The following is a 25,577-nucleotide window of genomic DNA, read 5'->3' on the forward strand; positions in this document are numbered from 1 at the left end:
AGTAGGAAATTGAAATTGGTTCATTTTTTAAACTTTCTGATTGTTTAACACTGCTTTGATGATTTGTACGTTATATGTGTAAAAACAGTGTCCCTACTCCTAAAGTGTAATTGGAGATGTACACCACCTCTAAAAGAACGTAGTTTTATGTATGGTTTAGTTCTGCTCTTCTAATTATTGTAGACTTGTTGTTTATCTTCGTACATTTGAAAATTGAGCAAAGTGTTTTCGTTCATTTTGTTCCCGCTACACATTGTATTTAGAACTTTGTCACAACGCCAATTGTCTGCTGCATATTATGCATCATCTTATTCACAATGTGTTAGGAGGTCCCCCCGACAGTTTTTACTCTAGGACCTCCTCATGTACTCCGCTTACATGTTCATATATATGTATGCTCACCCTTCAATAAACTTCAGACTTCTAAGTTCTAAGCCATTGGTTTACACTTGAGACAGCTGAAATGGTAACTACTCTTCGTATCTTCCGGCGGGAAGTCCATGGTCATTTTTTCATGTGTGGCTGCCCTTCCTATGTACATGTATTCTCTTTCCTAGCAGTCACATTTTGTGCCCAATTTTTTTTCTGAATTCCTGTTCCTTATTTGTTTTCAGTACCTGCCCGTTTTAAAAGCGCATTCAACTCGAAGACTCTACAAAAGGGCAACACGGCGCATATCAGATGTGAAGTTTTTGGTGAAAAGCCGCTGACTATTGCATGGAACAAGAATGGCCAACCTCTTGCACCAAAACACGATCAGAGGTAAGTCTGTCAGTGAAGGCAATGCCTGCATATATCTTTCATATCTTTTTTTTTTTTTGTGTGTGTGGAATGTGTGCGTGTTTTCAGTTCTTTTGTAAACTGGCCAACGTTATCTACACAATAAATAAAAGTATGATTGCCCATGATTAATGCAGCTCTAAAAGACGAGGACCTAAAAAAAATAAAAACAGAGCGCGCGGAACGAGAACCTGTGCACTATGTTTGTTACGTAGTGATCTTTCGCCACTGAATCACTCATACATCAACTGACCCAGCGTGCTAGTCTACCGGAGTATGTTACCCCTGTTTCATGCAATCCTATAACGAGTATATTTTTGATAAAGCTTTAACTTTGTCACTTATTACTTTTGGTGACGTATTTCTTCAAAGTTGGTAAAAAAGTGAACATGGGCATATATTAACAAATGAAAGTACACATTGGGAAGCCTTCAATGTAGCAATATCCCTTCCCATAAACGTATGTGAACGCTGTATACGCTTGTGACACCGTATGTACCTTTGCCCGATCTGCGTTCTGTTCGTGTGTGACTGTTGAAAAAGCTGTTATTGCAGTACACTGCCCATGATTACTCTCTTTATTTTTTTTGTTATTCCGTAACACACGGTTTTCTCAAAGTACCCCGGCTCAATTTCAGATACGACATAAAAACCAGCGAAAAAGAAGAGAGCCTTACGTCTCAGCTTGAAATACAAGCCGTTGATAGGAGAGACTCGGCGCTGTTTGCTTGCATAGGGAGCAACAAACACGGCCAAGACGAAACCCGGACGCAGTTAATCATACAAGGTGAGTCCTCATCCTGTACCGGTGGCGCTTACCCTAAACACAAGAAAATTGGTGGACGCTTTAGATGATCGTGGAAAGAGACGCTGTCCCTTTGGTTGAGATGGTTACAAAGCAATATTGCTCAAGAGACGACGCGTGCACAGATTTAAACAGGTTATTTGGTGCGTACCGTATGCCCCTTACCCTCCGCCCGTGGATGTGTCGTCTTTTCTCGAAAGCATTTGGTGATGCCGCAGCGCCACTATTTCGCATCAGCTGTGCTTAATGAAAGTAATTTTGTCTATTCCTAAGCTAGGGTGCTAAAGAAAGTGCGTGTATTGAGTAAAGAATGTCTTCTTTTTGTTGTATTAGTTGTAATAGCCAAGGTATATATATATATATTAATATATATATATATATATATATATATATATATATATATATATATATATATATATATATATATATATATATGTGTGTGTGTGTGTGTGTGTGTGTGTGTGTGTGTGTGTGTGTGTGTGTGTGTGTGTGTGTGTGTGTGTGAGTGTGTGTGTGTGTGTGTGTGTGTGTGTGTGTGTGTGTGTGTGTGTGTGTGTGTGTGTGTGTGTGTGTGTGTGTGTGTGTGTGTGTTGCTGTAGTGGCTTTCATGTTTCTGTACGATGTCTATCAGAGAAATGAGCAGTCGTAGAAGAGTGAAAAACAAATAAGTCAACGTTAGCAAAAACGTGCCCTCGTTCTTATTTCCGATAGCGCGATTAAGCTTTCGAGTTATCACTTTACTAGGCTATTCTAGTTTGTCATTCGTTGTTATCGTTCATCAGTGTACATACCCAGTCCTCGCATTGAGTATATGTTTACAGGTAGTAAAGTTCACTTCCTGTTTTGTTTTGCTTTTGCCTTGCAGAAACACCTGGAGCTCCGTTTAATGTGCGAACTTCCGATGTCACCAGCCGATCCATGGTGGTCACTTGGGACCAGCCATACACGGGAAACAGCCATATCACAGCGTACCGAGTGCAGACCAAGACGTCAGGCAGTGCGCCATTTTTTTTTATTCTCAGCTGTGTTTCACTTTTAGCCATGTGTCAATTTCAGTCGCGTTATTTCTTGTATCGTGCATTTCCGTTTCTCAATTTTTCCCGCGCAGTGCCCTGAATCTCAGTTTCGGGTGCACTGCTGTAGATGCCCATTCTGACCCACGCTGCGACACTGTATGTGACCTAATACAACACGTAGCCACTAAATTAGTGGGAATGTTCCAAACGTGGCACCGTACAACAATAAGTTGTAGTACAATACAGCACAATTGAACACTGTGCACATCTCAACATAGTAAAGGAAGTTAGGAGTCTGTTCGAAAGATAACACAACGCACAATAATTTTTCGTAACCTATTGACACGGAGATGTTATCGCCGCATGCTAACTGACTTAAACACGGTGATTTTCTAGTTGTGCATACATGTGAGCATGTGAAGATCCCTGAAAAACAACAATTTATTGAGCACGCACGGTAAATCTGGCTTTTCTGCAATAGCTTCTGCTGAAAGGAGAAGGAAGCTTTAAAGACATTCTTGGGGTTTGGCATTACGGGGCTGTGCAGCAAAGTACATCAGAGACGCCTTGGTACAGCACACAGGAATATTGCGTTAAGAGAAGCTTCTATGAATTACAAGTCTCGGTGAAAGTTGCAGCATAATCCACCAGAAAAAAAAAAAAACGACGCCGATTGAGCACACAGTCCCTCGAATCTTGCGATTGTAGGCTTATCGGCTATGAGCCGCTTATGATACAGACGTCTGGTATTTTATGGAGGTAGCTTATCATTTCACGTTACCACATTTAATTGTCCCGTTCATTGTTGCATATCATTGTTTAATGCATGACCGCCAATGTTGCCTGTAGCAATAGAAGTGCCGCGCTGCTAAGCACGTAGGCACAGGTCTGATTCCCGGCGTAGAGAACGAGAGAAAATAAGAAGGAAACACTGCCCAAGGCGCTGAAAAAAGTAAAGAAAGGACGTGGCTGATTCCTATGTCATAAGAATCGGAAAACACGAAAGTGAAACGTGTCTTCAGAGGGGTAGTCAACCTTTTATTGGGCATTGTTTTGTCACAGGGTGAAAGAATGAATCATACAGCAACAAATTGTAATGTCACGTGAAGAACGTCAATCAGCTCGAAACTTGCAATACGCTCCTCAAGAAGAAAGGACGCACGAAGAAGAACAAACACAGCACGAGCGCGAACTAACAACTGCTGCGCACATGTCCGACCAAACATTTGTTTGTTTGTTTGTTTGTTTGTTTGTTTGTTTGTTTTCAGTGAAATGGAGTGGAGATATCCGAGAGAACAAGGTACAGGGATCCGTGACGACAGTGACGCTCAGAGAGCTGCGCCCTACGACTGCATACATCATTCGAATTCAAGCTGAAAATTCTCTGGGGGCTGGTGACTACAGTCAAGAAGTGCAGGTGACCACTGACGAAGAAGGTAAGCAGCGAAAGGCACTACAGTGCATTTTAAATGCGTAATAGGCGCAATAAGTCATGTCTATGCGCGGGCAAGTGAAATTTTCATCAGAAGTAGCACCTAGAATTAGTTGTCGCGTAGTAATTTTTTCGAATTTATTAATTCGTAAGGTTTCCTTAAAAAAAATATGTACATTCATACCATTTGCGGCATAATTTGCCCCCCCCCCCCCCCCAGAAAAAAATGCAGTATCATTGATGCTGTAAGCTACGGTATACAGTGATTACTGCTGCAGAGCATTTAAGAGAAATAAATAAGACAGTTTGTTAGACTGATGAAGATTATACTTTAGAGTAACGCCGTACTACGTTATTTTATGGTTATAATAAATTTCACAAGGGGGGCGTATTTGGGGTGTCTTTCCATCCGACACTCTACACTATAAGCAAACATCTATAAATATATGGTGTCTGGGGAGAACTTAAAAAATGCATTTTCCTTGCGTTATCGCCACAATTGCCGTCACTTCTAGGTCCCGAACGGCGGGCGCCCTTTTTGCCTAGCATTCTTGATAGGAAGGTAGCGAGCGCCAAGTTTTCAAGAAAGGAAACGCAAGCAAGCCAGGTGACAAATATTTTAGTGGTTCGAGAAAAAAAACTTTTTTACCGTTCTTGTAATAATGAATTCAGATGACGATTGTAGTAGTGGGGCAAAAATACTCCCCAAATACTGAATTTTTTTTCCTAGCGTGCATATCAATAAACGTTGTGCATGTTAAGCTAAGCATTGTGCTTGCAAAGGCCCTAGGTATGGATGACGTACTTATTCTTTTAGAATGAATACACCATCCTTCACGCGTGCCCTTGCGTTGCTTTGCCGCGCGCCCAAATATCCCGAGTCGCCTTCCTCCGTGCCGAGTCGCGAACGGCGCCCAGGCGTTGCAGAGCGTTTTTGATGCAGAAGCGCCAAGTGCAAGGACATTTTGAAAAATGAAATGCAAGCAAACAAGGTGAAGATTATCGTGCGATAAAAAAACACTTCCAAAGAAGTTAAAACCGTTTCCAGGGTGTATTGATCAAGGGCAATATGTGCCCCAAAGAGAATAGTTCAAACCTTTTAGAATCATTCGATCCTAATCGGGATCAATCATGGTCGTACGTGTATGTGTCTCTTGAGATTGGGGCTTAATGAAGGTATGGTGGCTATAACGAAGGTGTACGATGCTGTTAGATCACGCGCAATGAGGTGGTCGCTTTCAGCCGTTTTAGGAGAAAATTGGAAGCCAGATCGACATCACTCCCTTTGCTAGAATCCAGAAGAATCCAATCCTAAGCTAATCCATCTGTGAAAAGTAAACGCACGCGCGCATAGACGCGCATGCACTACGGAATGGCCTGATTCGTCGCACATTTGTTGTTCTGGATTTATTTGTTGGCGAAATTGTCTTCTGAGACTATTTCTTCGCCCGAACAAAAGGTATAGATTTTGGAACCCTGTGCTCACACTGAGCGCTGTGACGAAACCTTGCAGCGCGCTCAAAAATGTCGTCATATCGAAGTGTTCCGACTGAGCACTACTAAACCATACGAAACACAGATTTTAATGCGTTTGAATCTTACTCAATTTACAGATGTGTAAGTGACGTTCTGTAATAGTTTTTCTCTATAAATGCTATGATAAATCGTTTTACTTCGGGTCGTAGGTCCTTACTGTCACTGTATGCGCGGTTGTCGCAACACTTTTACAATAGTCTCTTCGTAAAATAACATTACATTCAACTGAATTTTGCAGCTGCCGCAAATGGTTGTCTGGTTGATTAATACACAGAAAGATCTAAATCTGACTGTCACTGAGCTGCTCATCAGAAGCCCCTGCTCCTTAATTTCTTGGGACAGTACTCGGTGCTTGGCACTGTTCTAAAATGCGAGGAAAAAAAGGGCGCAAGTGGGGGGGAGGGGGTGATAGAAAGAACATTGTAATGAAATTCGTAGCTTTGCGAATATTGTCTTCAATCGCTCTTGTTCTGATCGTGCTATCGTCATTGCATAGAGCTTGTGCTACTCAGATGTTGATGTATGCCCTGCGTATTAACTCTTAAAGAGGGAGGAAAGGGGAAGGTTGAAAACTTACACAGTTGGTGTAATCTTGTACGATAATAAGCCCCTAAGTTTTCTGTTTTTTGATTGCAACTGCGGGTGCTTCATTGTTTTTTTTTTAATGATGGCTAAAAACTGTAAAGAGAAAATCACTTTTATATGTACACAGTACTTGCATTTGCGATGCGCACAATTGCGGGTTTTTTAAATATTCTTTATGATAATAAGCTTATTATAAAAATGTCACACTTTTTTTCCAGCACCAGAAGGCCCGCCGCTAAACGTCCAGGCAGCTCCAGTTTCCTCTACTTCTCTCAAAGTGACATGGCAGGTAATAAAAATAATACCATCTTTGTTTGCGCACTCCCAATTGTGTATTTCACCAAAGTGTGACCTTAGTATTGACAAGAGATTTTCAATTCCCTGCTGAAGACGAGTTTTCATGGAGGCTTCGAAAGATTCAAATATGTTGCTTGGTTCATTATGCAAAAAGTAGAAGGATAGACAACTGGTTATTACAATAACTCATAAGTTTTCATTCTGGTGTCTTCTTTTGTGCTGAAAAATAGTGCATCAATCCAAATTAATTGCACACTAAGCTTTCAGCAATCTTGTTATGGTTACGCAGTTTACATGCTTCCTAATGTCTAGATGTCTTTTCTTGAGCTTGTTACAGGCACTGTAGGTGGCCTTCACTGATAACGGCAGTGTTGTTCTTCAAATATAATAATAATATCTTGGTTTTATGTCCGAAAACCACTATATGGTTATGGGAGACACCTTGTGCTTCGAGAGTGAGAATTCGATATGCTCCACACGGCAACGTTTCTAACATTTTGATGGCATGGACAAACGCGTATAGATATTAGTGGGGCATAGGTGTTGTTAGATTTGCCTTTTACAGTCCTCTCGTTTATGTAGCATGCTTTTCAAACCAAAATGAGACATGGAAGTTTCCTCTTTTTTTGCTAGTGTGAGAACACTCAAGTGTGCCCAGGTATCTGGGAGGTATCAAGGACGACAGAGGCACACCATTAACTTGTGGCACGATTACATCGCAGCCACCAAAAAAGGACTACCAGAATGGTCTGCTCAAGGGATATTACGTGGGCTACAAAAAACACGGGTCCTCGGACACTTACGTCTACAAGACTGTCGACACAACAGGGAGCGTGAAAGAGGAGGTTCTGCTAACATCACTTCAGCGCTCCACAAAGTACACGGTGCTGGTGCAGGCATTCAACGAAAAGGGAACCGGTCCACCTTGCGAGGAAATCCATCTTGAAACCTTTGAGAATGGTAAGAAAGGATTTACTAAGGCATTAGATGTCTCAATGCCTCATCAAATGGAATATTTGACCATCAGGGGTGACTGCACCGCAGCGTTGGGGAGGAGCGATGCAAAAAATCATCACGTGATCATCACAACATTACAGATAGCGAAAATTTGTGACGTCGTCATTAGGTCACAAATTTATGCTATCTTTATTTTTATTTTTTTATTGTTGATATATTGTAGAAAGAGTTCCTTGTAGCTGTTGACAAAGGATGTTATTGCAGATCTCATAGTTTATATCAGCTGTCGCAGAAACAAATACTCTACATGCTGGAGCACAGCATAGAGTAATCCGTGCTTGCAAGTGGCATGTAGTTCATGTAGATAATAAGTTATTGTTATGACTGAATCATCAGGATTGTTGGAAAGTAACAAAATTATTGCTGTTGGAAATTCGCTTGAACAACTCAGTAAATTAATGACTGCTTGTTACTAAAATTGAGCCGTTTGTTGCTGGCAAACGTAGCCACTTCTAAGAGAGAAAGAGAAAGAATACAGAAAAGGTAGGGAGGTTAACTAGACTAAGTCTTACTCAAATATTATAGTTGCTTTTGTCATTGTAACTTGCCATTGCCACTAGTCCCCAGAAGAAGAAAACTCATCTGAACTCTTTTCCCCATTCTAACCATGTGAATGCCTAGTCCACGACATGCCCCTTCATTAACGCCATTCCATCGTTGTCGTCACCATGCTATCCTTGCTTCATTAGTGTAGATGTTGCGGGTCATATATGTTTCACTGTTCATTGTATGGCAGGTCCCTAGATTACTCTATGTAAATTTTGCTGTCAATTGCGAAACACTTGTGTAGCAAGAGAATGTTCAAAGTTCGGTGCACAATGACATTCACTGTTCTTTTCATAAAAGCCATGTCTCGAGAGAGAGTGAAAGGTAATATGCATGTATCTACATAATGCAGGAGTGGCAAAATGTTTAGTGCGTCCCTTCTCCATTGCTGGAGGCACTGGGTTCGTTTCCCGATGCTACTACACAACCCATGGTTTCGCTCATAGTGAGAGAGGTACTGAGCACTTGGTCTTGTGGACACTCTTATTGCGGATGGTGACGAGATTGTTCCATCCTGCCCTAATACTCTCCTTCTAACAGTGTTGAGCTGTGGTCCAAAATATCATCATGGCTGTGCTAAGCCATACTTATTTATGGGCTGCAGAAATAAGCGTCTTTCGTATCTTCAAACTGCTACCATTACATCAGCAACGCTTTGTCCGAGGCTGATCGTTGGGCAGTACATTTGCACTGGGGCTGATTTGTTGCGAAATGTCGCTGGCTGCGGTATGTGACTTCAGTTCATCATCTAAAATGCAGGGTGCATAGGCATCACTACAAGTGTAGTGAAAATAAAAATAGAGAAGAAAGAAGGCAGGTGGGTTTCATTATGTTGACATAAAATGCTTTCTCATCTCCATTGATTAGGCATAGCATATAACACCTAAAGAATATGTCAGGCATGTTTTTTCAGTTTCTTTTAATTTGAACTCAGAACACTGAACCATCGAGGCAAGTTCTTAATGTTATGTACCATAATCTGCAAAGAGTTGGTTAATTTCAGTTTGTGCTTTTCCCCTCTTCAGATCCACCCCCGCCACCATCACTAAGTGTCTTTAGCACGAGTTCTTCATCAATACAGTTGCAGTGGAACCCAAACACAAATGAGGAACCGACCATAATGGGTAAGCTATATGATGCCTTTCTTCAATATCATGCTTATCAAAATTTCTTGTACGCCTTCTCTCTCTGCAGTTGTTAATGTCTTTCATGGGTATTCCGTACTCATGGACTCAAATTCAATAACTTCAGGCTAAGTAATTCAAGAGCCTTTGTTTTCAGCGTCTACAGTTTGTGTGGTACCAGCATAACTTTCACTCGAACACTAACATCAGAGCCAGCATAATCTTTTTGCAGCCAGATTTGCAGCAACATGATGTGGTTATTACGAATATCTACTCATAGCAGTCTTTATCTGCACAGGTGCACATTATCGTGTGCTGATGAGCCGTTTTCATGTTTTACTATATTGTCCGGTACATCTGGGACATTTTCCTGTATGCTATATCCAGCCCTCCCAATACTGACATCTAGTGACACCATTGCAGTTTTTCGGACATCACCATTGCCGCGTAGGTTTGAACCAGCGCATTTGCGAGTTCGTACGTTTGCAACCGTAGGAGAGCCTAAAGGCAGCTTTGCCGCAATGCCAGAGTGTGATGCGGTGAATGAAACATATCGAGATTATGAAGGGTTCATTGTCACGGCGCAGTGCAGTGATGTCTTTATGGATAAGCATTGGAAATGCATGGAGGAGCGATAGCTGCAGGCGGGAAACCTGCCAGCATGGCGTATTCGCCGACAACCTTTATGGTAAGCCTCTTCAGCTAACTTCCCCGTAGTGCATGTGGCCGAGCGCAGCTAGTGGTATGCGTGCGTCACAAACACACCGCGCTGCCGTTCATGCTACCTCATTGTGTGAAACCGCTAAAAGTGCCGCACAGAAGGGCTGCCTTCAAGAACATATGCAACTCATCATCACCGCACCTGTGTGTGGTTAAGAATGGAATGGACACCACGGATACTTTCATGACGAATTCGTGCACAGTCTGCTAGTGCTGAAGGAGTGACAGAGTCAGGGTAGTTTGCGATGAGCTGCACACAGCCAGAAACGGTCGGCTTGACGTGGTAGCAAATGCTGCGTATTAGCGAAGACTCGGAGATCGTTAACGTGCACACACACATTGGGAAGAGCCGTACGAGTCATCTGTTTGTCCGCCACAGTGTTTGTGTTCCCCGTAATCATATTCAAGCACTCATTGTGAGAGCTGTAATTTATTCTGCACTTTGCTGGTATCAGCGGCGCTCATCATGAGACTAAAATTTACATAGTTAAGAGGACTTCACCTAAGGTGCCGAGTGTATTCACGAGAGCTTGGACACACGCCAAAGTGTTTGATAAGTCTACCGGGAGGCGGTAAAGCTACTATTTCGAATGTAGCTGGGGTGATTTGGCCACTTTAGAGGAATAGAAATGCATAATTTATTTTCTTCCATAATTATATGGTATTTAGGGAGTCTGAATCCGACGTTTACTGTATACTTATTTTCTGAAAGTTTATATACAGTATGCTCTCATTAAACGGAACCTGAAGGGACCGTGAAATTGTGTTCCATTCAACCGGAGTTCTGTTTAATAAGAGGTGAGCTAGGTTGCAGCATTTAAGAATGAAACCAATAATATCAGAGGAGGTTATTTAATTTAAGCAACAGTTCTGTTTAACAGATTTCTGTTTACAGAAAGCCCACTGTAGTTTGAGCAGTAAAATTTGTTTGCAAATCGAATGGAATAATGCAATTGCGGGTAGCAACCACGCCTTTCTGAAATACTGCAGCTGTATCGCCTTTCGCAAGTGCCGTTTGTTCACATAAACCAAATTGTGGCCAAATATGACCGAATGATCAACAGTTCAATACCATTAAACGATTTATATGCGAGCCGCGACCTGAAAACACATACGATTCATCAAATTTTTATAATTAATGAGTGTCAAAATAATGATCTTTTACTGTATTAAGAATTGATATGTAAGCATAAGCGCACTTAGCTTTCCTCACTGTTTTTGTTTTTTCTGTTGACTTGGCTGTGATTCTGAAATTTTGTTCCTCAGGTTACTACGTCTACATCAAAGTTCAACGGAACATGGGAAGAGCATCAGGTTCCTGCTCACCAGACAACACACACCTTTGAAGATCTTCTGTGTGGAACAAATTACCAGTTTTATGTGGCATCATACAACAAGATGGGCAAGAGCGACCCCAGTGAACGTGATGTCAGCAAAGACTGAGGGTGCACGTAAGTTCGAACTTCCTTTATTATTCATAAGTTTGTATATCTGTATTAAAGCTTTGCGGAGAGGGGGGGGAGAGATCGCACTGAATAACAAATCTTAATTTGAGCTGCTGAGTGCCTAATAAAGTGGGGCAATTGTTTCATTTTTCTCTGGAGTCCTGAGTAAGCATACTTGCTCATAATCATAAGCACGAAGTGATCTCTTGGGTGGCCTTCGTGAATGCTATTCATATTCTTGTCATACAGAGTTTCTAACGTGTCAGCATGCAATAAAGCACAGGCCACTTGCACAAATTGTGGTTACACCCCAAATGTAATGCTTTACACTGGTTCTTTTTTTTGGTGACCTAAATCACAAGTCATTGATATTACAGCAGGGTTGCCACTGACTTTGGAGGGAAGTTTGACAATGTACGAATGAGAAGTGCCAAATGTCACCATTTTTCTTCCGATTTCACCAGAAATGTCACTATTCTTCATTCGTGCGGCGTGCCTACTAGGGAAAATTGCTAATTGTGTATAGCCTCGTGGAATACAGCACCATCCACAACCTCTAAATTGTATTGATGTTTTTCAGTGCCAGTCCCATCATCTGCTTCACCATGAGAGCTCTGAGAAAGAGCACGCATGCACCAGAAGCGTTTCTGATGGTTTCAGTTGTAGTGAATGCAGGGCAAAGCAGTTACTATAATGAGAGAGATACGGTGTGCATTGCCTTCCTGCATATTCAGTGAATTTCATTGCAGTGGAATTATAATTGAACAAGTTAATTAGGAAACAATGAAAATAAATTCAAAACTACTTCGTAACTGTCGAAATGCCCGCACCACGATTTCTGCATGGTCATGCTTATGCTACACATTCGCCTCAGTACAGTTTCGGAAGGCTGTCCAAAGAAGCTGACTGCTTGGCTCCCCCAAAAACTATAGTATTAATAAGTTATAAATCTACATATCGAATTATGGAGTACTACAGCAGTGAAGAAGCCGATAAGCTATTCAGGAGAGAGAGCTGCTGTCAGAAAATGCGGCCTAGCCATCACTTAACCACTACAGAAGCGAAAATTTAAAGAACATTAAAGCTCTAAAAACTTAGTTTAACACCACCACCTTGCGGCACAAAGAGCAGCCGGTTGATTTAAATTTTCCTGGGATGTTGCTGGCGGGTACACCTGTGCACCAGTGTCTATAGGATCTAGAAGAATTGACAAGATACATGGGAGAAACAGGACAGGCGTACTGAATAGTGCGTAACATGCACCTTATACTGGTGGGGTGTAAAACTACGAAAAATGAACAAAATATTGTTGCCTATTGTTTTGAAGACACTGAGCATAGAATTCATAACTCAGCCGAGACCTAGGCCGAAAATCTTCAAAAGTTCACCATGTCGCCATTTGTAATTTTAGGTCGCCACGGGCCTTTCAATTTCACCAATTTGGTGAAAAGTAGCCACCAGTGGCAACCCTGAATATGGGCTCACAAGGCTGCATTTTCTTTACAAGCTAAATAAGAAACAGCTCTAACCACAGTAGTACCGACTAGGCACTGAATGCATCACTGGGCTGTTGTCTCATAGTTTACTGTGTTTTTTCGTTTTCTATAAAAATAATCGTAGGCCCGTGTGCTCAGATTTGGTGCACGTTAAAGAACCCCAGGTGGTCTATATTTCCGAAGCCCTTCACTACGGCGTCTCTCATAATCATATGGTGTTTTAGGACGTTAAACCCCACATATCACTCAATCAATCATTTCTATAGAAATATACCAAATGGCCCATATCGCAATCTAGTGTCATTTTCTTTTTACCTGTGGCACCTACCGTACTTCAAAATGTATATTGTTTTCGCTACAATCGTAAATTAGGCTTGTTAAATAGACGTTAAAGTACAAAAACGAATCAGCTTAGATTGATAAATTGTACCTTGAGAATTTTGATGTCGGTAATTTCATCATGATAGGTTTCTGAGTAAAGGAAAGCAGTGTAAATTTAAGGGCTCGTTTTTCTCGGACACATTTTCTTAGGTTGCAGGTTCGGTCCCTGCCACCAGCAAGTTATCTTTCTTCCCACTTTTTTTACTCGAATTTACATTGCAACTGCTATTAAATACATGCCCTATACTTTCCTTGCCATCATTGTCTGTTTATTCTCATCACTAATGTGATTAGAGGAGAAAATTAAGGTCAAGGTATAACTTTGAAATTTTGTGATAAAATCATCATTCTTAACTTCACTGATTTCAAAGTGTATTTTTCATATTTCTTCAGCATTCGCTGCGCGAGTTTTTTTTTTACCTTTGCATGTGAAGTCTGTGACCTCCTCAGAGGACAGCGTACTTCATTTTTACTGATATGGAATTACATAGGACCTTGTAGGCGCCATGAAAATGTTTGATGTCACGGTGTTTGATGGAGGAAATTTAGCATGGTTTCGCCACCTGCTAATCCTTTTTGCCCATTTTCTCACTTAACAACTTTCTTCTTGTAGCGAGCATTGTGAATATGGTATTGTAAAAGCATTACTTTTTCACATAAGGAAATTCGTTTGTCTCATTAGTGTCCCTCCAATGCAAATGCACCTTTTCTCTTCTTTTGTCCTTGTCAGCAGTGTTGGCTGCTCTTGATGCATTGTCTCTTATTTGTCTTTCATTAATCGCATGCACAGCTCCAGTCGCACCCAAGCGAGATGCCGTGCTCACCTTAAGTGGAGCCACTCTGACAGTGCACCTTAGCAGCTGGAGTGCAGCTGGCTGTCCCATACAGTCTTTCACGGTGCAGTACCGGATGCAGGATGTGGGCGAGGAGGAATGGGTGCTTGTGTCGGACTCCATCCCGGCTGAGCAGGAAGTGCTTGTAGTGCCCGACCTGGTTCCCGGGAAATGGTACACGCTAAGGGTAGCAAGCCACAGCGAGGCGGGAACGACAGAGCATGACTACACCTTCAGCACCTTCACCAGAACTGGAGGTAAATATGTGTAGAGTACATAGGCAGTTGAGTCTTGTTGATGCAGAAATCAGAACAGTATGATGTCTATTTATAGTAGGACATTAGTATGCATTGTTAGTGATACTTGTGAGGTCAGTAAACTACTTTGTCAATTAATGTATGTCTGACATCCCAGTCACTCATTGGGTGAGCACTTTGGGTAATCGGGGGCACTTTCTGTTGTCCATGATGCACACTCTCTTTGCACCGCCATGGAAAGGAGGAACAAAGGTGGAAGGATAATCTGATGCAGTCTTCAAGGAAAGCAGACAACCTCCTAAGAAATGGACCAAAATGGTTTTGAAGTAATAAGACTATCTTAAATGATGACTGGTGACAGTTCAGCATCCAGAAAGCCTTTAACATGCAGATCTTTTGCCATTTTTGTTTAATAGAAAGGATGAAGGCAACCTACAATTTGAGAATAAATTTGTCCAGTGGTTCTAGCTTCAATCCTACTCTTAACATGAAGTTGGTTTTATACTGTGGTCACATCAAAACAAATCTTAACACAGAGAATTGAGAGAATAGTAGCATGTCTGTCCTTTTAATACCCCATGCCTGCAAGTTCTTTGTTTTTTCTATTGTCTTTTGATGGCATATGCACATTTGTATTGTCTTTCTCAATGGAAACGCGTGCAATATGGTAAAAGTCAACTTATCACTTGATATACAGGGTTCCCCCTGATATCTTTAGCGAGAGTTTAAAAATATGCCCGACACACGACCAATTACAATGCGACCAAATGCATGTTGCTGACCGTTGCGTGGAGTTAGTCAGTCTATTTTTTGTGTTCTAAAATATTGTTTAATTAGTTCTGTTTAATTAACAAACTTTTGAAGGAACGAAGATGATAATATATTTAAATTAGGAAGTTGTAAATCAGTTTGTAAAACGTCAAATAAAGAGTTTCAAACTTTATAATAATAATGATTAATGTTTTTCTGCTAACTACAAATTCCCACAAAATAAAAAAAAATACCACGTGACAAACCCACTGGCGCACCCAGGCATGCCGTGATTCTGGTGCTCTCTAATGTTCTACCTACAAACGATATGCTTCCCTCGCACCGGTTCTTGACAGTTTAAGCAGTCTCAGTGGCTATCGCTTTTGTGGCCGATAGCAAAACGGTGTTCATCGCAAAGCCACCACCATCGTTGTAGCCCTGTCGAGACAGCACGACCAGGCAAATCAGTGGTACTAGTTCATACGCGAAACATTAGGGAGCACTAGAAATATAGTGTTCACTGGCGCACGGGCGAGTTTGTCACGTGGTATTCTTTTGTATTTTGCAGGCATTTGTAGTTAGCAGGAAAACACTAATAATTAACAGATATAAAGCTTGAAACTGTCTAATCAGACATTTTGCAAACCAATCTACTACTTTCTCTTTGAAATTTTTTATCCATCTTCGTTCCTTCAAAAATTTGTTAATTAAACATATCTAATTAAACAATATTTCAAAACACAAAAAAATAGTCTGACGAACTTGATGCAACGGTCAGCAACATGCATTTGGTCGAGTCGTGATTGCGTGTGTCGGCATAATTTTAAACTCTGACTAAAAAAGCTGGGGCACCCTGCATATATAACTCTCAGGATGGTTCGGATCAAAATAAACAAAACACTTGAGCAAAAAAAGTAATCACATATGTTCAAAATACTTCGTAGGAAAATTTCGCAAGCACAAGATGCCTTGTCACACTTTCATGTGTTCTTTCTTGATTTCTGACCTAACATGATCATAATGCTGTCATTTTTTGCAGCTAGCATTCCTCCCTTAAACAGCCTAGAGGGACGGAAGCCCGCATTTTACAAGAGTGTCAGCATCATGGTGCCACTCCTGTGTGTTCTGGCTGTTGTAGTCCTCATAGGGGCAGTACTGGCATTCATCATACCACGAAGACGAAGGCAGGCAGCACAAGCCACTTCATCGGTAACTGTGCTCTCATTGAAAACTGTCACAGTGTTCAGCTTCAAACAAATAGCCATTTCAGTCTACATTTTAGCTTGTCATACACATTTTACTGGATAGATATACTATTATATCATAAGAGGCAAGTCAAATCTCGCTACAAAGAAATATACGGGATACGCGAAAGAACTAATTATTGCAAAATTTGTTCTAGCAAAATTTCATCTACAGACCACAAAATTTGGTAAGGTCATGATCATAACTCGTCCTTTGGTCCCAACAAGCGCATGCATTGAACTCTCACTAACCCAGAAGTACCTGGCCGCACACTGAGTGAACAAATTTTCTCACATATAACACAATCAAAATATACAAAAAATTCAGAGCTAAATTCGGTGGCGATTTATACAGGAATTTTTGGTGCGCAAGGCTTGGCTAGGCTAGCCAAAGCTGGCCTAGCCAAGCGAATGCAGCTATTGCACATGTCCGCGCATGCTGAGAAGCAATCGACGCCTCATCCTGTACTTCAGAAGTCAGCCTTGAGGAACCTATAGCTGAAGTTCAAGATGAGGACCTGTACTGAAGTGGTAATGAGATGGTGTGTGATCCCGAGCCCATTTCAGTGGCTGACAGTGCAGCAAGAGAGGCTGTCATCCTGTTGCAGCGCTACTTAGAACACGATGGTAGCACAGAATTTCTGCCCAGCTCTTTCAGCAATTCACTCCTACTATGTGAGAAAGTGCTTGAACAAGGCCAAGCAAATTGTATCACCTCCTTTTTCCGAGTCAGCAATATTAGAAACATTTTTCTTTCTAATCAACTATAGTAGTATTGCGTACTTCAAAATGTTTCTGTTCAGTCAGCCACAGTTGGGGCTTTTGAAATAAAGTCATATTTCATTCATTTTTGTGGGCTTTGCTTAAATGAAACTTCTCAGAAATGGAACAAATTTTCTTGCCCCTTCGAGTTCTGTTTAAGGGGAGTCCGCTGTATGTGCAAGGGCCCCTATAGACATCCTTTAGTAGCCGTACATGGGCGCGGCTATGTTGGATCACATGATCACGCCATCATGATTGTACTTTTGTTGCAAGTCAGCAGAGTATCCATACAGCTGTAAGCATAAGTGGCAGTCCGAAATGTAGCGTTGCTTTGGATCCACCAATGGGCAGCAGTTGGATTGGTGATACAAAGCTTTGGATGGACACGTCTATGCCACACACAAAAAATACCCATGCATAATGTCAGGCACACTTAGGGAGCCTCTTCAAGGTGCGTAGGAAAAATTTATTTTGCTCTCTTTAATCACACTTAATACTATTAAAAGGAAAACACAAAAAAATTTACTTGTTGGCAACAGTTCTTTGTTTTTTTTTTCATTCAACTTTTCTGATCACATGGGCAAACATAATGAGCTCACAAAGCAGGCAGTTTTATTGATATCAGCAAACTGTCTAATAGGGATGGCACTAGGCTGTTCATGCTGCTATCTAATTGCATATAAACAAATCATCTCACATACAGGAGAAGGCAGGCTTGTTAGTCTGTACTTTGTATGTGGCAGTTCAGAGAAACAAAATTCGTGAGTTGGAAAAATATCCCTATAAAAAAGGCTGCTTTAAAGAGAAACTGAAGATGTTTTAGAATTTAATAAAACTTTGTGGTTAGCAAAGATTGACATTACTGTTGATGATATCATAATTTTTTTTGTCGTAGCAGCAGGAGCTTTAGAATATGCAACAGAAAAGCTTGTCTTGCTCTGCCCCACGAGCACGACCTAAGTGTAGGCGTGGAAACCTACATCATCTTTGTTTTTTCTTGCAGACACGTTCTGCATTTCGGCGTACAGTTCGGCTGCTCACTAGGCATGTCTGGCTGAGCGTCGATTACTCTCAGCCACGCGCAGATGTAGCGTCCCGAGACACTGCAGGGGACTGCATAGACTTCACTTTTTTATATGATTCTGGTTTGATGAGATTTGGTCGGCTTGGCTGTCAAATGATGGCGAAACTAACAGGACACGCCTTCACCCTCCGCTCAGCCGACTTCACCAGCGGAGCAGGAAATGCGTTCTGTGTTTCAAGCACTACATGATCAAGCGTCTCTCCTATTTACGACCATGGCCTCCATGACTAACTCATCACGAAACGAATTACTAAGAAGCGTGCTCCTGTTGCAGATGACGTGGCGTACCGAGCGTCACGTACCGCGGTCGCTTGGCGTTTCAAGGAGCCCTGTGACCGCAGCCTCTGTTTTTTCCGTCAAAAACTGTTTTTTGCACTCACTTTTGAGAACTCTCTTTTCATTTTTTGAATTCTGCAAGGATCACACTATCTTTACACAATCCAATGTGTTCTTTTTTTAAAGTGCTTCAGCTTTCTTATAAAGAGACCCTTAAACGATTTTTTGAAGTTTTGTTAGCGTTTAGGCTAGAGCATCATCAAACCATTCGCACAACAAGTTTAGTGACATGCTGTGTACCAAGGCTGCTACGGACAATAATATCATACATTTTTTTTCACCTCTGCCTGGCCTCCTCCACTCATGAGGCACGCTGGCATCGCTAGCGATTGCGGAGCTCCCTTGAACGTGCTCGACAATTTCAGCTTTTACCAGTCTTCACCTCCGAGATCACTCGCGGACAATGATGTCAAATGGCCAGAGCATGTCGCTCTGTGAATGGGCGGTTGAAAATGTGTTTGGCCAAGTTGTGATGATCTGCACCGATCTGCAGCAATTTGCAGCTCTAAAGCATTGTAATAAATTACAGAGTTTACACAGAGAGCTCAAATTGGTCTACCAGTCCTATGTGTTTGCACAAAACTGCCAAACAGTTTCGGGGCCTCTTCAACGAATAGTGTTAAAACAGGTTGATTTTATTTACTTATAATTTAGCAAACCTTCCTTGCATTAACACGCTACATGTAGTTTTGAGTTGCATATGTCAGGATCACGACATGTGCCAGCTCTTTTTATTGAAGTAATGAATGAGAAAGCTATTTTTTTTATTAAGAACTCGTACTACTATGCTTATTACTTATAGATGCATTCATTTTTTGCTTGGAACACACACAGTGACACTTTAGTCATTAGGGCAAAACCAGGATGACTTCGTTTATGCCGACTGCCAGTATAGTGGTGATCTCTATAGGTAGATCGCCTTTGTGGGGTGGTATCAACGCCTTTATGAAAACAAACTTTCCTCCAGTTGTGTTGCCATTATTTGGAAGTTTCATTTTCATGAGCGCAGGCGTAGCTCTTTGTCATACAACATTAATTTTTCTGCTTCTGTACTTGGTTGTTTCTTTAAAATGGCTCTTTTTACACTCCTCTATAGATTCATGCTCTGAAGACAAGAACTTAGAGGCGATGAGCTTGTCCATCCTGAAGCAGACTGGTAGCAGCCTGGAGAGTGCCAGCCCAAACAAGGAACAGCTTTACTATCCTTCTCCATATGCCATGGGTCAGGTGCAGGCACTTGGCAAGCAAGGGGGGCGGCTGTGCAGATGGCGAAGCAGCCGCGACGCAAACGCTCAAGAGAACGAGGCGGGAACACGTCTACGAGGTACCCTACCCAAGATGGGTATGTTCTCGTGTTGCCATAATGCGGCAAAAAATACTGCTTTTCCTCACCAAATATTTCACATCTACATCTTGCATTAACCAGGGCTCCATAAAATTTCGAAACATTGTTATCCTCCTCAAGCCTCATTGAATTCTGTTGACTAAAAATTCGACTTCACTAACTACCGTGTGGCTTCACAATCATTCAAAAACAGTAGCCCACTGCTTTTACAGTCCACTGATTGATATTCACACTCATCTCTCAATTGCAAACTGGCTTTTAGAGGCAGGTGATACAACAAAATATGGTGATGCCGTATTTCATGCTGTAAGGCCTGCCATACATGGGAGAAGTTGTTGGCAGAATATATTCAAGCAGGGGTAGAAATTCGATTAATTTAGAGGGCATTTTAGTTGGCATATTCATTATATGAGATTAGTACAAAAGTTTGATGAGAATTTGTAGGCAACATTTTACTAGGGGTGTGCAAATATTTGAAAGTTTCGAATATTGGGTGAATATTGCATTTGTAATATTCTTATTGGATTCAATAACCAGATATTCGAAAATTTCGAATATTCGAACTAAGTCGAATATTCGATGTTCACAAATATTTGTTCGTAGGCTTGTGCGATTGTTCGAATGCTTCAAATATTCAAACGAATAGCAAGGTCTTGGAATTTGCTTTGGTTCAAATTTAAACTATTAAATTTCAAAGTGTTTGCAAGGGACGAATAAATGCATATTAATACTAATGTATCGCTTGTAAAGGTAGTTTCATGGCAGTGTAGGACTGCCAAACCGTGAAAGCCCCTATCCAGGAGAAATCTGCTCTGTCGCGAAGCCCCCCTTCAAGTTTAAAGGGACCCTGCAAAACTATTTGAGCATTGTCAGAAGGCGCTGCCGATCAGTAGTCGAGACTACCGAGGACACGCAAGTCAAATATTATAGCGCAGCACGTGGCATGCAATTCACAAGAAATTCTCAGTCCGCAAAAAGTTGCTCTTTTCCCTCGGCAAATGACTCCACAAGCTCAGAAAGCACGTGTGACGTATTTTCTTTTCCCGTGCTATCCCTCCTAGTTAGCTTCAGTGCTTTCATCGCGATGAGAAGAGAGAGTGCACTAGCAGCGCTCGAAAAATTTTGTGACTCCTCCCGTACTGCACGAATTCTAAAATATTTGCGGCAGTTAATTCATGAGGCCATAAGTAAGCTTCTTTGAATGCGTTCCATGGCTACTTGAAAAAGAGTCGCACGACCCCTTTAAGTGGAAATATTACTGTCAAATAAATTCACTTTATTAACCTTAAAAGCTAGTTATGATGGCTTATATTCTCTAAGTTTAATAAATCTTCAAATGTTACGTATTTTAAGAGTTATGACTCACATTCTGCTCAAAGTAAAATTGTGCTACTACTCATAGTGGTGATACTACTCATGTGAATGAGACGGAAAAACGGGAATTTGCATAAAGACTCTACTTTATATTTAAAAAAACTATTGTGCAGGTTAGTTAGGTCACGCACGATAAATATGCCCATTCTTCTTTATATGTCATATATACTAGTATTCAAATTCAATACGATATTATTCGATCAAAGTCGCTATTCGCTTCAAACCTAAAATTCACTCGGTGCAGGTGACTGACGTGCAAAAAACATTTTATGAAACAGGCGAAGAGAGGAAAGAAGAACACAGCATTTTTTATTGTAAAATGGCGAGCGTGGTTTTCAAGAAAGGCAACGAAAGCAAGCGAGATAACGAGTATTGCTTTGTAGTTGAAAAACACCTCAAGTACAATTTTTTTTTGTGACTTGACCGGATATGAAAACAGGGGACAAAATTAAAAATAAAACTATAAAACTGGGGTTTTTCGAGCTATATCTGCATGAATTGTTACCACCTAGACTGCTTTAATAATCGCTTAGACTTAAGTACATGGGTGTTAACTGTTACAAAATCAAACCAATGGCCTAATGCTCACTAGTCATCAAGGCAGGTACAAAAGCTTTTTTTGTTTTTTTGTAATAAAGTGCTATCATATTAAAAAAAAAAGATACAAAAGGTTTGTTCATCATGTGAATAGAACCCAACATCACAGTCACAAGCTCACCTATTACTCTTATGCTTTCTGGCAAGTACAGATGGTGACATTTTTTAAAATTTTTGTGTGCAATAACTGACTATAATAATAATCGGACTGTTTCCAACCTAAATACATTCGTGAGTAAAATATTACTGGTGGAGAAAAATTGCACCTCTTCATTATTCGATATTCGATTTGTATTAAAAAATTTTGATATTCGCACACTCCTAATTTTAAGCTTGAGCTTTTTCTGTATTAGAGGGCCTGTGACTACATCTGGACATTTTGAGCTGACAAGCGCAATGGCTACATTGTGTAGTGTAGCAGCATCCCGAAGGAGTACGGCCACTAGCGTGGGTCCGGTCTTAGCGAGCTGCAGGGCATATGGTAACCATCGCCGCGGCGAGAACACGATACTTCTCAAGGTCGCAGCACTTTATTGCCTGCAGCAACACCAAAAACGTAGTACAGAGCCCGTTGCAAAAGCGCGGCGGGAAAGCAAATGGGCTTATCCACGCCATGAGCGAAAAGTACTACACAGGGTGCCGCGAGCACGTCTTAGTGGTAAAAGTGATTCACGGAGACACCGGGACCAAGGCCCGATTGTTGAGTGAGGGCAAAGACGCTTGCGTTAGTGTCGGAGAGATACGGCTCGGTGTAGTTTGGCCATGCACTAGGACACCGTATCGCTCTTCGGCCTAGAGTTCTCAAGGGGGGTGACATAAGGTAAGCGTTCGCCGCGGGCGCAAGGCGCTGTTGGCAAAGTCTGAACGAGCCCTAAACAAAGGGAACCAACGGACGGAAAATAAAAGCGTGCTTACCCCCATGTTGGCCCCGGAGAGGTCTCACTCACCCACTCCCGACACGCGTGCGTGAAACGTCCAAAGAGACTTCGCGCACGGCGCCACAATCGACATCTGCTACCAGGTGAGAGTGGTTAAGCGTCCCTCTCACCCGGTAGACCATGGAGGAGGGGAGTCATGTCGGGACATGAGAACGGAGAAAGAGGCGGCAAAGCCCGCGCAAAGGCGGTGGGCTAGCCTCAATTCCCACAATTGTGAGCGGTGGCAGGGGGGTTCAGTACAACACTGTATGCAGAATAGCTCACTGGCCACTGGTTTAAGCAGAATTGGGTCGCGCTGCCCACGATTTGCTAGGAGCATGCCCGTACTTCGCTTTAAGAAGGACATTATTTTTATATGCTCACAGAAGAGAAAACCGGGCTGGGCAATCACTTGCAAATCTCGCAAGGTTAGATTTTCCAGCTACATATTACATCCTAATCCTAATCCTCGCAATCGTGTCTCCCAAAAGTTATATGGGTTGATGACAATGACAAAACTCAACTTTCAAACGGAACATTGTTTGCTCTTCTCCTTGTGGGTGCTGCATTTCAAGATGGCATAATGAAGTATGATGCCAAGCATGAACTGGTTAAACGTGCTCCACCGCACACCAAAGAGAGACCCAGTGTTCTCCTCACCCAACACAAGGAGCGGCAGATGAGGACGTCGACGCACTCCAGTGCTGCATGAACTGATGAGAAAGCAGCAGGGTGCTTCTCGCCAACAGATTGCGACGTGTGCGTGATGTGGTGATGTGTAGTCATCACGTCATCCAGTATAGAAGAACAAAGGAAAAGAGTTTGGTTAGCTAGTGGAAAGGATGTAAAGGTCGCCTTCACACATCATGGTTGCGTGCTGCTTCGAAATATCTTTTATCTTTTGCTCTTACTTAACGAGCGATAAGGCTGCACGCCAGTCAGCTCATGGACTCTTAGGTCAAGCCTCTGGATTGCCCTGGTCGAACTGGGATGAAGACGGGAGATTCGAAAGGATGACCTGTTACAGAGAGATTATGGAGCTTTATAGCCTAAGCAGGAGCGTTTATCCTCCAGCCCACGTGCCATTGAAGGGAAGACAGGTGGTGGCGTGGCACCTGCTTTAGACCCAGATATTCCAAAGTCCAGTAATGATGGACCGCTCTGCACTAGAAATTCGTTAGGGCAAATGTAAATGTTGTTGTAACAGGGCAGACTTGAGCCGTGAGCGCTGGGCACGCCCAGAGGTGCCCTTCATCATAAGGGCGTGGGTAGAAGGCTGCACTCCTCTGTTCCAAGTCACAAATACAAGCGAGCTTGGTATGGCAGGCTGAAGACTCCGCCAGGGCCTACAGGATCATGGCCAAGGTCAAGGTTGGGTACAGCCTCCCTCTGAAAGGGAGAAGAGGATTTTTCGGCCAATTAAATGAAATTTGTTCATCATCCCTGTTCGAAATGAATTTAGGAATTCTTGCAGTAGAATGCTCTCTGATGGGCATGTAACAACTTTCAATGTATAACTAAAATTTTCTATGGGACTTGGTGAGGCACCTTAATGTTATAATAGCTTTAATGTGGGCACATGTTTTATTGTCATAGCAATTATATGGACACTCTTGGCTGGATTTTGCCGCCGCCGGCGTCTTCGGCGTGAATGTCGGCGTCGATGTCATGCACCGTATATGTGTACGTATCTATGTATATAAAACACAAGAAAGAAAAAAAAACCGAAAAAAGACTACGACACGCGAAATTGAACGTGGGACCTCTGCGCTCCGAGTCTTGAATGCAAGGGGTTAACCACTGAGCCACTGTGGGGTACCTCCTTGAATGTTTAAACGGCAAGCTATTTATATCTACCACTTGCTGCTGTTGGCAAGCATCTCGAGGGGGGAGGAACTAAACTATCGTGCTTTCACCATTATCAGCAAGATGGCGCAGTGGGCGCACGGCGGAACTCATCTTTCATGCGTACTGTGGCCCGCGTAGAGAATAAGCGTGTGTACGCTCGATAGCGCACCTTTATCTTGCAGTGGGGGGATTGTGTGTCTTGGCTAGACTTGGGGTTTCGCCGGAACGATTCTGTTGTAGTTACCCGGCGCACAAAAAGTCACTGCAGTGGTTGCACAGCCTCCGTTTGCAAAAAGAGCGCTCTTTTCAGACACAGTGAAGTAACAACTGAGACGCTTGTTGGCGTTCGTCTGTAGCTGTGAGTACGTTTTGTGCGTTATTTGTGCGTGAGAAACACGGGGCACGTTTCGATCTGCTTGCCATTCTGCGCATGACATTCCAATTTGTTGTTATCACGTTCATTGCTTCGCGTTTGCAGCAAAGCTGTGACTTTTTCTGTTGTCTTGGGGTAGCGCATACATAGCTCAAAGCTTTCAAAAAATGTAAGTAATTAAGTATAATACTACAATAAGCCACACATTGTGAAGTACCGTACACACAGATTGAAATGCAGCATCAATTTTTAAAGCTTATGACGACTGCTCCAAGCAATTGATCACAATATCCTCATCATGTCCTTGTAAATCTGGCTGCTAAAAGTTTTTTTGGCTCTTATAAAAGTTTTCGAGTCAAAATTACACCGATATGACATGAACTGTTGACACTGGAAACGAAAGTATGGTGGGCGTTACTTATCCCTGGATTTTTGCACTTCGATTTTTGCACCATTGTAGACTGATCCATCTTCTGGACAACTTAGCCTGCAGATCTGAAAATGGTGATATTATGCCACGTGATGCTGTGTTTACGAACTATATCTGCTGTGCAGTTGTAATTGAAGGCCATTGTGGTTTTATTTTCTTTAATAGACTGAAGAAGAGCATTATTCACATATGAGAGATGGCACACCTACTCCCGTGTCCAACATTTATCAGACTCCTCGGAAAACAG

The 25,577-nt window shown here is 42.0% G+C and overlaps 2 protein-coding genes across 2 annotated transcripts; both read left to right on the plus strand.

The window, feature by feature from the left end:
• Positions 1–614: 614 nt before the first annotated feature.
• LOC142795581 (cell adhesion molecule Dscam1-like) lies at positions 615–14,110 on the plus strand (the record flags this gene model as incomplete). The annotated part of the gene is made up of 9 exons (XM_075886085.1): positions 615–762; positions 1,419–1,567; positions 2,451–2,582; positions 3,870–4,037; positions 6,373–6,443; positions 7,174–7,411; positions 9,040–9,138; positions 11,125–11,309; positions 13,971–14,110. Coding segments are annotated over 8 exons (1,085 nt in total), but the record flags the coding sequence as incomplete, so codon positions are not given.
• On the plus strand, positions 11,285–25,577 carry LOC142795580 (cell adhesion molecule Dscam1-like; the record flags this gene model as incomplete). The annotated part of the gene is given in 5 exon segments (XM_075886084.1): positions 11,285–11,309; positions 13,971–14,270; positions 16,060–16,229; positions 19,543–19,788; positions 25,496–25,577. Coding segments are annotated over 4 exon segments (522 nt in total).

The sequence above is a fragment of the Rhipicephalus microplus genome, unplaced genomic scaffold (assembly GCF_043290135.1).
Source record: "Rhipicephalus microplus isolate Deutch F79 unplaced genomic scaffold, USDA_Rmic scaffold_743, whole genome shotgun sequence".
Classification (NCBI taxonomy): Eukaryota; Metazoa; Arthropoda; class Arachnida; order Ixodida; family Ixodidae; genus Rhipicephalus; species Rhipicephalus microplus.